Source organism: Chelmon rostratus, chromosome 8, assembly GCF_017976325.1.
Source record: "Chelmon rostratus isolate fCheRos1 chromosome 8, fCheRos1.pri, whole genome shotgun sequence".
NCBI lineage: Eukaryota > Metazoa > Chordata > Actinopteri > Chaetodontiformes > Chaetodontidae > Chelmon > Chelmon rostratus.
In genome coordinates, this window is record NC_055665.1 from 12,061,791 (window position 1) to 12,078,401 (window position 16,611).

At 44.5% G+C, this 16,611-nt stretch overlaps 1 protein-coding gene across 1 annotated transcript in view; it reads left to right on the plus strand.

The window, feature by feature from the left end:
• The window catches only part of nphs1 (NPHS1 adhesion molecule, nephrin), a 29,297-nt gene that overhangs the window by 1,538 nt on the left and 11,148 nt on the right, over positions 1 to 16,611 (plus strand). The window contains exons 3-14 of the mRNA XM_041942326.1: positions 2,246 to 2,368; positions 7,755 to 7,877; positions 8,592 to 8,673; positions 9,773 to 9,876; positions 11,674 to 11,795; positions 12,007 to 12,178; positions 13,417 to 13,574; positions 14,550 to 14,691; positions 15,124 to 15,248; positions 15,324 to 15,492; positions 15,651 to 15,780; positions 15,993 to 16,165. Coding sequence (XP_041798260.1) covers positions 2,246 to 2,368; positions 7,755 to 7,877; positions 8,592 to 8,673; positions 9,773 to 9,876; positions 11,674 to 11,795; positions 12,007 to 12,178; positions 13,417 to 13,574; positions 14,550 to 14,691; positions 15,124 to 15,248; positions 15,324 to 15,492; positions 15,651 to 15,780; positions 15,993 to 16,165 — 1,623 coding nt within the window. The remainder of the gene's footprint in view (positions 1 to 2,245; positions 2,369 to 7,754; positions 7,878 to 8,591; positions 8,674 to 9,772; positions 9,877 to 11,673; positions 11,796 to 12,006; positions 12,179 to 13,416; positions 13,575 to 14,549; positions 14,692 to 15,123; positions 15,249 to 15,323; positions 15,493 to 15,650; positions 15,781 to 15,992; positions 16,166 to 16,611) is intronic.

Consider the following 16,611-nt stretch of genomic DNA (forward strand, 5'->3'; position numbering starts at 1 on the left):
CTGTCGAACGCTCAGACATACAGTCATGAATGAAATAGCCACCAGCGCAGGTACACTGTACCAGGAAAAGCAACTGCAGACTGATGTATGCAATCACTTTAGACTGCACAGAAAGAGTAAAATCATTTATGATGACACTTGACTGCACTTGATACTCCACCAGTTTTCACTGATTGTCACCATCAATGATGTTTATTGATGCTTTAAAAAAAAGGCTGAAATCAGACACACTCACAGGAGAAAAGCAGCGCTGATTTCAACACATGCTCACCCTTCGGTTCCCCAAGCCAAGGCAATGCTGCAAACGTGTATGGATACGAGCCTAGATCCACGATGTCCTGCATCCGTGCGCAACGCTGCGCATTGCAGAGACAGACACACTGAGGAACAGATAAAACAGCTTGTTTAATGATTCAAGTGAGAATTTATTTCCAGTGATTGGTCCACGAGGTGTAACTTAATTGTTGTACATGGCATGCAGCCAGTCAATCAGGCAAAACTTAATTATGAATTAACACTCATGCTCACCTGACATCACATATATTGCAAGTGTTGCATATTTTTCTTAATTTCAGCTAACTGATATAAAACATTTATAAACTTGTTACACATGAATATTAACTTAACTGCTTGCTGGGAGTTCTTGTTCGTGGCGTGTTGGCAACACTAGCTTGTCTATGCAAATGAAGTTGTCGTCAAGCTGAAAGAATCATGTAGGCCTTGGAAAAGTGCACAAATATTATTTACCCTAGAGTATGTAGTACCAAACAGAGCCAGAGAAATATGTGAGGAAGTTAAAGACCCTTCAGCTGATTGTGTGAATGCTTTTAGAAATATTGAAGCCTTTACTACATGCTCTGGATTGTATTACTTTGTACCAGGTAGCAATAAATAGATGATAGTATTAAAAATTTTCTGAAATGTTGAATGGACCTGTGAACTGTCTCAAATTATGAAATATTTTCTAAAACGTAATGATTTTCAAATTGTAAAAAGAAGTGAGAGGAACTTTATTGTCTCTACAATTCTGACTGGATCATGGAAAAAGATTGCCTGAATCGAGATCAAGACTAGTTGACAGTAGTTAGTTTTCTCTTTCCCTTCCCTTTCCATTGGAACTGACCTTCCCCAGTTACATAGCAATATGTGTTTCCAAGGAACTATACACAAATGCAGATATGCAGAGGGGAGAATATACTGTACTATAATATGCACTACGGTCATAATGGCTATGTGCATATACTGTATCCCCAAATTTTACAGAGTAATGGACAAATAAGCTAATCGTGTTGCAGCCATCCGCCATCTCCCCTCCCATAAATACACACTCTCTGCAACTTGATTGCACTATTTGTGAGTAATTTCAGGAAAGAGGAATATGATTAATAACTTCAATGTCTCTCTCCCTCTCTCTGCACTCAATGATAACTTAGATGTGAAAATTGCTTCTGGTTGGTGTTAATTATCTTGCCAGCTTACTTGACACATGCATTTGTAGGGCTGGGCGGTTGTCAGACCAAGATACTATTTTGCACATGTTAGTAGGCTGTGAGCCAGAGATTCGGGAGCTGGAAAACCAACACTGAATGTCATCTAATCCCCACAGGTTATGGCGATGCTTCAAACAAATCAAGTCCTGTTGGCATGCCAGACTATCAGAAGAGAGACAGAGAGAGAAGGACTCTGCCTGGCATCAATTAATAGACAGTTTATTCAGTCAGCGTTGTGACTCTGGGATTGGATTTCATTTACCACACTGGAAATTCATTCTGAAACAAAATGCCTCTGCAATGACTATAGACAACCACTCGCATGTCAATGGAAATGCCAGCAGCAGGAGGTTCTCAGCAAGTGATATGTTTCCATTTACAGAAATATGAAAACAGTCTATTTATAATCAAATGAAACACCCACAACGTCAGCAGTAGAGTATACTACCGCATTGAATTGAAATGCCAGACATTGTACGAATTGCTTTTATTGTTAATTTTCCCATTTCCCAAGTTGAAAATAGCCCATAATTCAGACACTCTGAAATCAGCACAGAAGAAATAGGGCCTGCAGGAGGTACTTATCGATATACATGCCACAAGTCTGAACAGCAAGCGTTATATTCACTGGGGTGTGAACAAGAAAACTAAATGAAACCCCCATCTTTGTAATCATTTACATGTGTTTAGTGAGCACATCCTTATCACGCCATGATGGGTGACAAGCATAATTAATCTCTCCCTCTCTGTTCCAGGGCAGTATCATCTCCAGATTGAGAAGGCCCAACTGGAAGATGACGGCCCCTATGAATGTCAAGCGGGCCGGTCTGAGAGCAGCCGAGCGATCATTTCCAATACAGCCTGGATCAACATGCTAAGTGAGCGAGACCATGGAGCCTGTGAACTGAGGGGATGTTGCGGGCTTTAAACATGTAGTTTTCTGTCAGAGTAACAAAACGATAATGTAATAAGGCACGGCGAGCATCCTCGGCACTCCAGTAACACACACACCAACCTCTTGACCAGTAATCAGCATATAAAGAGCTGTTAAATATTCATTTCTATTGATAAAGAGCTTTAATTTGCTTAACATAAGGCAGTTGCTTTTGAAGAAGCGCACACTTGAATTTAGGGACTAAATTTAAAGTGTCCTTGGTACAGTAGAACTCAGCAGTTTCCTTCAAGCGCAAATCGCATTTTAAGCATATATGAACCATGAAGGAAGTCACAATTTTTCTAACTTTTCGGACAGTATTAATTCCTCCAACAAGCACTGTGCCATCCCCACATGTTCCAGTAGGTCTATGGCTCTAACCAGCAGCTGCACAATATGGGTGATCCATGTCTCTCCCTCGCACAGGAATAAATTGTAACAGAAGTGATTGAAAAGTTCCTTCTCAGACATGGGCTGGAATAGATGTAATTGTGCGACTACATTAGACCACCTGTTGTCACTCTATAACAACCAGTATCTCACTCTCCCTTTCCCTCTTGCTTGTGGGAGCAAGCCCATATGTGGCAGGGAAAGGACTCTAAAAGAACCTTTCTTCTCCAGGCGCAGTTCATTTACTTACATCCCCCTCCCCATTCTCTCCTTTGCTCATTTTCTCCCTCTCTCCCTCGCTTTCAGGCTCTCTCTTTGGTGACCATGGAGAGGGTTTTTTTCAGGGGGGGGGGGGTTGCCGGGGCAATTCTAGCAGCCTCACTCTCCTCTGGGAAGAAAGCAGGTTTTTCTGACATCAATGGGTTGGTGGGAGGGATGGCGGGTGGTGTGGGATAGGAAGAGGCATAGACCGCAGACGTCTCCTTTGAAAGACTATGTTCTCTTCTACACTGCAGCAGTCCTACAGCAGGCCTACACCTGCAGCCGCAGCAGGCTTGACTCCCACATTTATTACTTCTGAGAAGGCTATTGCATGTGCGCCCACATACACAAAGTCGACACAATTGCTCTGGGCTTTGTCGAAAAGGTCAAAATGTGTGGGAATTAAGTTGCGTGCTGCGTCAGGGATCACTGGTAGTCGTATTTGCCGTGACTGAAACCTACTGCTGCCCTACGTTCCTGACATCCTCAGATCTGAAGCCTCTCCACACATCTCAGCTGGTGTTTTTGTTGAGCGTCTTGGCAACTCTGTCCAGCTGTTGGACGTTTAAGACGGACATTTGCAGCTGCACTGTTGCAAAGGGCAAAGCATAGAGCGACTGACTTAAAAAGGATTGCGCAGCCTTGGTCCTAAAGGGTCATTTGTTCCACCCCAACAACTCAACTGATTCAAAATACGTGACTAATCTGGAGCTTTATAATGAGCTGATGAATTCAATCTCCTGTTAGTGCTGAACTGGGACTGGGAACTGTGCATCCTTTTTCAAGAGCACTGTCTCTGATGAGTTCCCCACGGACTTCTCCATCACTGAACTACAGCTCCCAAGGCCCCACACCCCTGGCCACTCAACCGTTGCCATATCCCATCAAGCTCTGCATCAAATCAAAACACTATAAACTCTTTATGAGGAGATACAGTGCGGGAGAGGGGAGGAATGAGGAAACAAAACAGAGATTGCTGGTCAAATAATTGGATTCTTGGGTCAGAGGGAGTGCTATCATGACTGGCTAATTCAAGATGGATCACCACAGGCTGTGAATAGCGGGGATGGAGGCAAAAATGTCAATAAGCCCCATCCATGGGCTTACAAAGACATGTTTTCAAGACATTTCCATTGGTGCAACATAACTCCTGTGTGTTTTTGCCTTCCTGCAGAGCTTAGATAGGGGATTACTGCAATAGGCAGATCAAGTGGCAGTGAGTAATCCATGACAATAACAACCTCTACCTCCTCCACTGAAACCCCCTCCTCTGCTAAAACTTACCCCGCACTGTGCCCGTCACATACCTGACACATCCTGTGTCTCGGTTTATACCATTAGCCTTAGCATTTAATCCTATTAATGAACAACTCTCTCCCTCACCGCGTTGCATGCCTGTACAGATGCCTCCTGCAAATGTTCAAAACAGTTATTTGATGTGTTCTGGTTTTAGACTGTGTTACTCATTCAGTTGCCATAGTTGGGTCTTACAGAGATATATGCGTGTGTGTGTGTGTGCGTGTGTGAGAGAGAGAGTGACTGTGTGCCCATGTGTGTAAGCTTATTATCAGTGTTGGTTGGAGGTTAGAGGACATTTTAGGAACCAGGGCTATGGTGAGGTTTTCGCGGTAGCTAATGAGTTTAGCACTTGAAGAGTATATAATGAGCCTTCATTTTATGATTCCCTGTTATGAATAATGGAACAACTTATAAATGGGGGCACAGGCAACGTAGAACATGGTGACTTTATTCATCTTCGTTCACGAAAAAGTTCTGACAGTCGCCCAAGATATAACCCCAGCAGAGGACGGGGTGTTATACACTGATGTGATGGTGTGCATATCACAGTGCCAGACTGATGTCAGGGTCCTTACAATTAACAAATGAGTCTCTGCGAAGTCGCACAATGAGACACTGAAAGGACAACTGAGATGACTGTCTCTCTGCTTCTCCTTTAACTCAGTAAGGTAGATTTACCAGTGAGTCAGTTCAGAGTTTGCATGACTGTAGAATATTTTCTGTTAGTGGTCATGGAAGTGCGCAAATAGGAATTTAACGACCCAAAACAAAAGGCAAGAGAGACGGCAGTAGTGGGTCAGGAAGGAGTGATGTGTCGGTGGGTGGGGATCCACTTCTCCCCCAGAAGACGCCGATGTGACGGGGGAGAGGAAGAGAGGAAGGGCGAGCTGAAAAAAGAGCACTGTTTCAGAGGCTTTCATTGCCAGAGATCAGACACCTGAGACCTACAGTGTCTGTGTGTGTGTGTGTATTTTCGCGCGTATTCGAGTACAAAAATACACCCTTGTGCATGTACATGCGCGAGGATGTGTGGTTTTAGCCTTTGCCTTGCGCAGATATAGCCGATGAGTTGTGTCTGTCTGCTGTTGAGAGGTCTGATCTTCTCCTCTTTATTATTTTCTTAATTCAGCACAATAAGCTTTTTAGAGACTGTTTTATCCTCTGGGCCCTCTCCAATATTTTCCACAGAATCAGCTCCGCATCACATGTTACTGTGCACACACTGGCGCCTGTTTATAGAGAGAAGTGAGATGACTGTAGCATTCACTCGCCTGCGTCAGTGTGTTTGTGCGTGCAAATCTGCATGCACTGTAGACTTGAGTTTATCTTTGGGTGTTTGTGTGCAGAGGAGAGAAGGGAACGTCTGTATGTGAATGAGAGAGAAAGATAGGTGGAAAGAGCTGCTTATGCATATTGATGTGTGTCTGCTAATCTGCTTCTTATCTGCCTTATCCATCCATCCGTCTGTATTTGTCTAATGAATCGAATTTTGCGGCTCACTGTTTCTCGTCTGAACAGCAGGAGCAAGCCTTTGCATGCCTATTTTTGTGTTCATATATGTACCTTAATAAGAGAGATAGGGCTGGAAAGCAGAGAGATAGGGAGTCTAAATAAAAAAAGCTGCCTGGCAAGTAGACAAAAAAGGGGCACAAAGAGTTAATTAAGAGAACAGCTTGTTTGCTGTCTGTTCTTTGTTCTGAGTGCATGTCTACTAAATTGAGCAGAATGTGTGTTTTGTTGTTGTCCATGTGTGCTATCACATTTGTACAAATGTGTGTGTATGTGTATATGTGTGTGTGTGTGTGTGTGTGTAAGTTTATCCTGACTGGGCTGATTGGGTCACATGGTTTGCAGATGTGATGGATGGCGTGCTGTAATTCCCAGTCCAAGCTGGAACACACCTTCCCCCGCACTACTGGAGTTTAACTGCAGTGGTCAAGAAGGATAGCTTGTGAGGAGGGAGGAGGAGGGGGGGGGTTGCGCAGGGGCTGCTAGAGAGGGATGATGATGGAACGAATGAGAGATAAGAGGAACCGGCCAGCATGGGCGAGAGAGGAAAAAATTAGATACCTGCCTGCCACATTTGCGAACATATCATTATTCTTATTTTAGGATTTGTTAGGCTGCCAGACGCTCCTTGAGCACAACAAGTGGTGCGCCTATGTGAATCGTGCGGGCCCGAGTAGACTGAGAGTGCAGGGGCTGTCAATAGATGCATGGCCCAGTCATCTTCTCAGGGAAGAGGGGGGGAAAACAAACAAATGCATCTCATTATTGCTGCGCGCGCCTCTGCAGTGCTCTGGGTAACCCATCACAGTCCACACAGATTCAATTGCTTCTTTTAAATCAGTTTGAAGCTGCAGCCACATCTCATCTGTCTCAATAGCAGACTGGAGCCAATGGGCGACTCTGCACACTGCAACAGCTCCTCCTAGTGGCCAGGGATTGACTGTAAGGTTCCAAAGTGATGGACAGGGGCTGCTTGGCCTGATGATGTGCTTGCTTGCGGTCCAGCTGTGTTTTTTGCCCTCATGTTAGCAGTGGATTTATCTCAGATATTCGACAGCAGCCATCTCCCTGCCCCCGATCTCCTCTGCAGCCTGATTTACACTCACTTCTCATTCTTCTCTTTACTTCTCCGCTACAGTCTTTCATGTCTCCGTCACACACGTATTCATCCTGTAATTTCCAACACCCCGTTCTGTCTCTGAACTCAGGCAGCCTTTGCACTTGATCTTTGATGAAAGCAAAAAAACATTAATGGTACCCTTCTGATTCTGTTGGCTCACCCACTTGCTGAAAGCTGGTACAATAAACAGTCAGGTTCCTATAGGGTGAGCTGATCGCCTTGGTAAAGAGCCGCTCACAGATCTGCAGAAATCTCTTTGATGGTTTAGTTGGTGACGCATGTCTCAATTTACTGCTAAACAATTTCCAGTCCCTTGTGTTAAAAGCTGTGTTTTTTTCTGGAATTTCCTATTTATGGTCAGATAAAAGGATTGTAGAGTAGAACAGTGGAAAAGTGAAGACTGCTTTGATCAGTCCAGAGAGCACACATTTAGCTTGGGGGTGATCTGAGAAGACAAGTGTTTGGTGTTTGCTATGATAGATTAGCACTGGATCAGTTTCATCACTATTTCATCTCTGTACTCTCCCCTTGTCTAAAATTTGTATTCTAACTCAACAGAACATCAAACCTCGCTGCAGTGAATCACTCAGCTTCCAGCATGACGTGCCAGTCACTCCCAAATGTTACGAGTGCTTACTCTCATATCACTGCACAAGCTAATATCCATCTGTGATATCGCCTGCTTCCACTAACCCAACGCTAGTGTGATGGATATCATGCTACTGGTGTGATAAATGTTTCTCTCATTCAGTTTCTCCTTCCAAGCCGTACTTTGAGGTGGACATGGAAACACCTTGGGTGGCAGGGAAGACGTACACCGTCACCTGTGTCGCCCCCGACGCGAGGCCCATGGCTGAAATCACACTTTTTAAAGGTGAGTCACCCTTTCAGGTCTGGCAGAGATGGTCTATCCCGCCAGGCCAGAACAAAAAGGCAACAGTCTTTCCGAGATTCCACATCCAGGGATTTCCATAGGTCGCAACCTGAGTATATAAACATAAAAAACATTGCAGAGGATGAAATGCAAGTTCAGTAAAGATTTCTTATTTCATAGCCTTCGAATCGCAGAGTTGAAAGGAGCAGACTCTGCGTGGGAGGAAATAGCCTGAACATATGAATTTCCAATTTCCACTGACTTTACAATTACATGTACAATGGATGTATCACAAGTTCCTAGTTGTAACAAAAACTGCAGTTTCCTCATTTACTGTTTTTGCCTTTTGCTCCCCTGTCACACCTATTATACTGTACACTGCTGAACCAGAGCGGGAGAGATGTTCTGTTGTTTTATCTTGGTGTGAATTTCTCTACTGGGTTTTATATATTATCTCTTCTTCTCCAGCTGAAATGTATATCTTTATTGTGTTCAATAAAATGTCATTCTGTTTCGGTGATATTGTGGACTCGCTGATTTGATTTCATTTTAAAGACATACTGTACATACTGTGACTGCACCACACATATTTATCATATTCCAGTATTTACCATTCCACGTGAGAATAACACTGATGTTTCTGCCTCACAGGAACAAGTTTACACACAGTCTTCTCCCTTTTTTTGTGTGCCTTCCCCCCATTGTGTCTTTTAGATGGAGTCGAGCTGACAGGTGCAGAGTCTTTCACCATGTCTGGCTCAAAGGATAAGCTCCTGAACACGCGTGCTGAAGTAACGTATGTGTTCGCCCGCCTGCCAGACTCATTCTCCTCACCAGCCTGCTCAATCTCTCCAAGTCTGTCTTTGTTTCTTGTTTCCCTTGTTTCCACCCCACTCTTATGCTCCCCTTCTGTCTTAGTGAGTACAATGAATTTCTGCACACAGCGAGCTGTTACTTGGCACTGCGCGATTGAATTAGCTTCTGTCAAATGCACAAAATTACATTCCAGCAGCGAGACAGATCCGATCCTCGCCGGTTCGCCAGGTGCCTATACATTAAGCGGGGCCATAGATTGCTTTAATCCTGCTTGTCTCCACTGTGTCAAAGATAATAACCTCTTGTCATATCCTGAGATAACATTGGTACTGAGGAGCTGCAGTGTTGTTCAGCTCTGTTGCAGAACAGCCGAGGTTTTAAGCAATATTGATGCTTCTTCCTCATATTCATACTGAGCGCACGCAGCAGTGGGCCATGTGTGATTGTTATGGTTGACATGCGAATGCAATTTGATATAGAAGACGTAAACTGAAAGAGTAAACCAGGCTCAGAATAAATCCACTACATTGTGGGGACTAGGGGATCTTTCAGTCTACATCATCAAGTGCATTTTTGAATTTATTGTCATATGCAAGTGGTGGACAGTACACATACTCAAGTACTGTATTTAAGAACAAATTTGTACGGCTGTAGTTGCTAATACAAATTTGGATTGTGACCAGTATCCAGTTGTGCCTCCTGAGTTTTAATAGTTCTACTATTTTTCCTCTAAACTCCTCACATGGTTGTGAACCACTGGACTAAGCTGCATATAACGTAGTTAAACTTTATATGCAGTTGAGGTAGACTAGTTCCAACTCCACCAGCTACAACAGTATTAACAATCTAGTAAGGTCAGTAAATAATAATAATGTCACAGGATACTTTTACGAATGCGTTTGCTTTTATTTTTGACTGCAGAACTTTTACTAATGTGTTGGTACTTTTACTGTAATCTAAAGGATCTGAATAGCTCTTCCACCGTTGGCCAGACACAACCATGATGTGATGTTTTGAGCTTTCGCTGCTCAGTGTAAACTGTCCTCTCATTTCTTCTGTCTTTCTGCTACATCTCAAAGCGTCACCGCTCTGAGCTCTGACAACGGGAGGCAGCTGGCGTGCCGTGCCACCAACCCCGCCCTTTTCCGGCCTTGGGAGACCACAATGACCATGAGCGTGTACTGTGAGTGTCTCAACCTGTCTGCAAACTGACAGTCAACACCCCCTCTGTTCAACAAAAACACACTCGCGTACAAACACACTCAACCGCACAGGAACCCAACCTCGGGGAGGCCCAAGGGTATCCGGCCTTGTGCACTCAGTCCGTGTTAGTGGTCCGAGGAGAAACATTCAACCTGAAGGCGAACTCACACCTACTTCAAGACAACATGAGTGTGACTGTCTCCAGTTCTCCAAGTTTGCTCCTGGTGGGCTCAGATTGATATGACCAAAGCAGGAGGTGTAGGCGGTTTTCTTAATGTAAAACCATGTTCGCAGTGGCCACAGTGGCGGCGAGCAGCATAATATCACACATCAACAATGCAATTAAATCTGAATTCGTTTAGTTTACATTTACTGCTTTATTCAGTCAGCTCAAAATTATTTACACTGCTATCCCCCCAACTTTAACCAAAACACGTAACCTAATTATGAGACCAACTGAGATGGATTATATCAGTGAGGCTTCAAGTACTGAATTTTTTAACAGTATTATAATAACAAATATGGGAAACTAAGGCCACCACACTTAATAATGATGAATCCTGCAAAACTAACCGAGCAACTTTTGTGCTCATCAGCTCAAATTAAATTTAGACTCCACTGAGGCAGGAGGGGAGGCAGTTTCTGTTGCTTTTGCTTTCATGTTATTATCACAAACCGCGTGACATTATATAATGAAATTGTTACTGCGGCACACAAAGGTGAGTTGACACACTTGCTGTCTCTGTCTCTTTGTTTCTTTTTCCTCTTATTTGGCAAGGCTACAATGGAAGCCATTGTTGTTGAATGCACAAACAGTGTGACGCCGCAGCTACTGTTTACTACAGTAGGTTTAGTATTTTCTACCCTGTTGATCAGCTGAAGTAATTGATTGTTTAGGCCTGAGAGTCTACCCACCTGCTTCTCCCAGGCCTAAATCATGCTGTTGATTAAAGTGGAGCAGGGCTGCCGACACCTTCACCAGCGAGCGCTCCCCTCCAGCTCAGCTGCTGTATTATCCACAGGCTGACGAGACACCTTAATGTTGTCTGTATCTATACTCCTCCACATTAGAAGCCGCTGCAGCTGCTTTAACAATCACCAATAACTGTGAGCACTCCTCCCTTCCTCTCTATCTCCCTGCTCTGTATTAAACAACATGGGCCCTGTGCTAAGTGCTAATGTTGCAGAACTCGGGACCACCACTGCAGTCTTACTCAGCATGCCAGCCCATCAAAGCCAGCGCGGTGGCCATTTTCAGCCAGCCAGATTGTTAGCAAGGTGGCAATTTGTCACACTGGCCCAGGGTCTGCAGCCTGCTCGCTGAATCTGATTGCAGCAATAACAAAGGCCCCTCCTCCTCTATTTACTGTGTATATTTTATTCAAGGAGGCTGTAATTTATTCATATTTCACGTTGCCTTATTACCGTTTGAACATCTGTTATTTTGCTTTATGGACTGAATCCAGCTTTCTGTTCCCTCAATAGTTAATGCTTTCATCAGATTGTGACCTCTTATCCCACAGTCATGTTGAATGTGCCCAATTTATCGGCCCTGTCTCAATAAATAGGGACGCTCCCAACTCAATTGCCAAGAGTGTTTTCATTGCAAAGCCGTTCTTTTTTAAGTTATCCATTGATGCTCACTCCATCCCACTGTTTCCCTGTGTTACTGCATCCCTTCTCCTCCCTCACCATTTTCCCTTTAGTTTTCTGTCACCCTCTGTGCCATTCCCCTTTGTCAGGTCCATTTTTATTTTTGTCTCTCGTTTCCTGGCAGTCCCACCTCAGCCTCCAGTTATTGTAGGTCTGGAGAGAGAGGAAGTCAAAGCGGGGAGATTGCTCATGTTGGAGTGTGTGTCTCATGGTGGAAACCCCCTAGCCACTCTCCACTGGACCAAGGTAAATCTTCTCCACCATCTGTTAAGGAGGCTTTGCAACACACTGTCACACTGACAAAATGAGCTATTTTAGTTTGAGAACTTGCTGTGTAAGTACCCCATTGTTAGTCGCTTCTGTACTTCATTGGCTGCACCAGATGGGACCGTGCAACTATTCAAGCAAGTTCTTGATGTCGCCTATTTTAAATTTCACGTGTTCATGTGTGTGTCAGAATGGAGAGGCTTTGTCTACAACTTGGAAGGAGGACACTGTGGCGCAGAAGTCCAGCAGCGTCCTCCACCTGAAGATCAGCCCCGAGGACAACCAGGCAGTGCTGTGCTGCGAGAGCGTCAATCTGGTGTCCCTATCGCCCCTGTCCGTCAGCCGCAAAATCACTGTGCTCTGTGAGTGAAAATAATGCTTAGTATAATGCTTTGTACTGGAACACGCACACACACACACACACTCTCTCACACACACATACAAAGCCCTGGCAAGACGCGCAGCAATGGATTATTAAGGATATGGACATGAGGCAGAGGAATATAATAAGAGTCTTACCTCCAAAACCAATTCTTTTGCTGTCCCAGCATAAATTCTAATGCTAATATCATTAATGAAACTAATGGTTATTATGGCTGCAGCCCATATTTCCGACTGCCTCCAGATTAGTATCGCTGCATGCTCTTTCATAGCTGCCACACTAATTTAGCTGAATTGCTTCAACGCTCAATCCTGAGGCAGTAAAGCCTACACTTTGTGCGACAGTAACGCCCATGGTTAATAGATTATACTTTTCTCTCTGAATATAAAATGTTTGTTTCAGCAACAATAAAACAAATACAGGATTAATATTCAGCAGCCGTGGTGCACTGAGCCTAACAATAGCCTGATTTCCACTACAGAGCCAGACAGCGTAAGTCAGGGCTTTAAATGCTGCGTGATTGATGCACTATTTTATGTAAACATGCTTTGAATTAGGATCGGTCCTTGCAGAAATCTCTTGCTCATGCTACGTGAAGGTGGCTGAAGTTACCCCTCCTTTCCTCACCGAGCCCCCGACAGGCCCTGGTGCCATGCCTCGCAGTCATCCATTCAGGAATGTTGAAAATGAGCTGCTGCCTGCCTGACTGCGCTCTAGGCACTGGCAGAGGCTGGAGGGCACGAATACGTCTCACTGGCGTACTGTGAATATGCCTCTTTTACCTCACGGCACCTGAGTAATTTCAAGTCTGTGTGTGGCATGCACACATGCATCCCATCCTGTGTCTCGTGTGGGATAGACACCAACCGGTACAAGACTTACATACGTGACCCCACCTTCCCCACGTCTGCTAGTCAGTCCCCAGCCTTTGTATTCCCCCGAAGGCTTTATGCAGCTGCATCACTTTGCCTGCAGCTATTGTACCCTGTCTCCCCCTGTGGTTAAAACGAAGCAGACTTTAGAAACCACACTGAAAACCTCCTGAGAAAACAAGTTGCCACTCAAAGTGATTTTCCCTCTCACCCTTGATACAGCTCTATGTTTCTCATCCAAAAATAGTTGCGCTGCCACTGTGATCAGAATAGGTAGCTGTTGAATGTACTATTCATGGGACAATATTTTTCCCGACTTGTCTTTGCATGTGTGGGTGTGCATCAGTTGAGCCTGCAGAGGTGACGCTGTTGGGTTCGCTCACGGCCACTGAGGGGCAGGACTTGAGTCTGAGCTGTTATGCCACCTCCAGTAATCCCCCCGTCCAGATTCGCTGGTGGCTGGGCTACAAGGAGCTCAACACATCTATTGTCACCGTGGAAGAGGTGAGACGACGCAGAACACAATTAGCACAAAGCTAAAATCTTTTGAGCAGGAAGCCAAGAACAATACTGGCAAGAGACTAGACCTTTTGTACACAGTGAGTTGGTGAGCATGCTGGTCAGTATAAAGAGAATACTAAAACGGGGCATGTTTTGTTTCTTTTTTGTAAACACAAGGCTAAAGTCATGAAAGATAAAGTGCAAAGTTTTGCCCTTCAGTCAAGTTTGCCTTTACGGTACCAACAAAAATCCATTTAAATGCCTCCCATTGAATTAAAAGAATCCTCAAAATGAAATGTGACCTCATGTGAACCTTCACAGATGAAAGAAAGCGGTATGACCATGAGCACTCTCTGAATAGGCCTGCTGCAGCTCTGCAAATGAATCAGCAGCCAATTCCAAAAGGAGTATTCTGCTGCTCTTCTCCTCTTTTGTGTATGTTAATAAGATCAAAGTGAATAAAAGCTGACACAGAAGATGAGCATTATTAAACAAGCTCTTTATTCATCTGGCAGCAGCATTTTCATTTGATCTTACACGAGGCACTCAGTGTGCTGTGTGTGAGCTTTAATGCATCTGAAACAGTGTGAGGTTAATGAAGACTGACGTTCCTGTCCAGTGTCTTTGTTAGTCTTTCTGACTGTGGCTTTTACAGTAATCACCACAATAATAGCTTTAATAACCAGATGTGCTGCATAGGCATGGCTGCTATCAGGCAGGTGCAAAATGACGCTTTGCTCAATTTATAACGGTGTGTAAAGCAGAGAGAGTCAGATGAATATGCTTGTTTATCACAGACCATGCACAACATCAGTTATTACAGCAGCTAATTTGCCATCTGTATTCGCCAAGACAAACCATTCTGCGTTGTTTTTCTCTCTGATTTTTTTTCCCCCTCTCTTTCCTAAGACAGGCATTGCCAGAGACCAAGGCTGCCTGTCCCCCGACTGAACTGTCATGTGTGCTTTCCGTCTGCAGGGAGACAATGGTGGGATGACAACCATGTCCAACATGACCCACAGGGTCTCCCGCGAGGAGGATGGGCTGAAACTCACCTGTGAGGCTTTCAACGAGGGCACACACTTCTCCAAGATCCAAGTCGGCAAGCTCAGTGTCTACTGTGAGCGAGCTTAAGTCTGGTTTCTTTCAACTGTTGTGTTTTTAGTAGACAAAAGCTGCATTCAAACAAATCACCAAGGAGAATGAAGTTTTCATTTCGTACCATTTTCCTCTTAAAAACACATCTATAGTGGTTCAAGAGGGGTCAGTGGTAATTACAACTGTGAATGTCAAGAAACACAAAAAGGCAAAAGTCACTTTTGACAAATATAATCCTTGACAGAGAATGAGCGACTATGTTCCAGTCCTGCTTTCTCATGTTGTGTTGGAGGAAATATTTTCTGCATAGAAATACTCTTTATCAGTGGTATTGACTTCAGCTCTTTTCAGAGGCAATTGATCCTCTCTAAACACAAATAGCAAGAAAAATCAAGTAAAGTATTGTGAAAATATTCTACCAGATTTCAAACTCTTGTTAATCCGTTTACAACAGACCCTCCTCAGAAGGTTTGGATCGATGCTCCTCCTCAGGGTGTCCCCCTTCATTCAGGGACCACGGTCCGTCTCATCTGCTTCTCGACTGGAGGCAATCCCCTTGGGACTCTGACCTGGTTCAAGGTTGGCATGTGCTGTGTGTTGTACTGTGTGTCTATAGTGCACATACTTCTCTGTGTAACAGCCGTCCTGTTTTAGAACGGAAAAGCCGTGACTGATGCATTGAAGCAGGCGTCCTTTGATCGGGGTGTGGCTCGAGAACTGGTCCTGGTTCTGGAGGCGAGTGACAACATGGCTGCTTACCGCTGTGATGCCAAAAATGAGGCAAAGAAGACCATCTCCGCCCACACCAAGCTCACAGTTCACTGTGAGTTAGTCTGGAGCTGTCGCACATAAACATAGCCTGAGCTTTATTCCAGTCGAAGTCAGATAAATTAATTTGATTTGAGCCCAGTCATACAGCTACATCATCGTATACTCTTCATCTTGACGTTTTCTTTTCTGGCTTACTCCATGATCCTCCAGTTCCTGCAATAAGTATCAAGATCACAACTAAACAGGAGGAGCTACGTCGGGGCCAGATGCTAACTCTGGAGTGCCAGTCTGGAAGCAGTAACCCCAAGGCCAACGTCTCCTGGAGTTTGGGGACACTCAGGTTTGGCAAGACAGCGGGTGCAAAGTGGAAAGGCTCACAGCAGACAATGACACATGTTGAAAGGGGAATTTTCCTGCAAAAATTATGTGGCTAATTCAGCGTCAGAATGAGTCTGAATGACTGATGTTTATCCTGTTAAATGTGGCGATGTGCATGATTGCCCGGTGAACTCCCCTGTCGAGTGGATTTGCTGGATGGGATTTATGTCCTAGGTTCCAGGGAGTGGAGCAGCCACCCAGGAAGGCTCAGTTTGGTGGTGTGTCAGTGCAGAGTTCTGTATCCCTGAATCTGAGTTCACAGCATCACAACCAGAGGGTCGTTTGCCAGGCCTACAGTCCTGTGCTAGCAGAGGTGCCCAACACATTCTTCAAACTTAATGTTCTTTGTAAGTAGATGGTGCTTCTTTTGTTTCTTTCTTTCTTGGTTTGTTTGTTTCCTTGTTTTTCTTCTTGGCGAGTGACCAAGAGATGTGGTCTGCATAAAACTTAAACGATGCATAATGACGATCTATGGCGGTGCGTGCTGCTTTACTGGGGTTCTTTTGCAGAGAAATGTCAGCGTATAGTATGTGTATGTGTGTGTGTGGTTTTTTTTTTTTGTTTACTGGAAACCTTTGTTGTGATTTGTGGGTCTGTTGAGCTCTGCGGCAGTGTGTCCTAATTGTGCATTTGCTTTGCTGCATGGCCATGTTTGTCTTTGATGCCATTTCACAGGCAGCAGCCAGCCACTGCTTCAAAGCTTGTGCTGTGTATGAGCATGAAGGAATGTCACTGTGTGTTTGTGCAGAGCTGCAGTTGGACAACAGTACTGTCACGCGTCGTTTTAATGCTT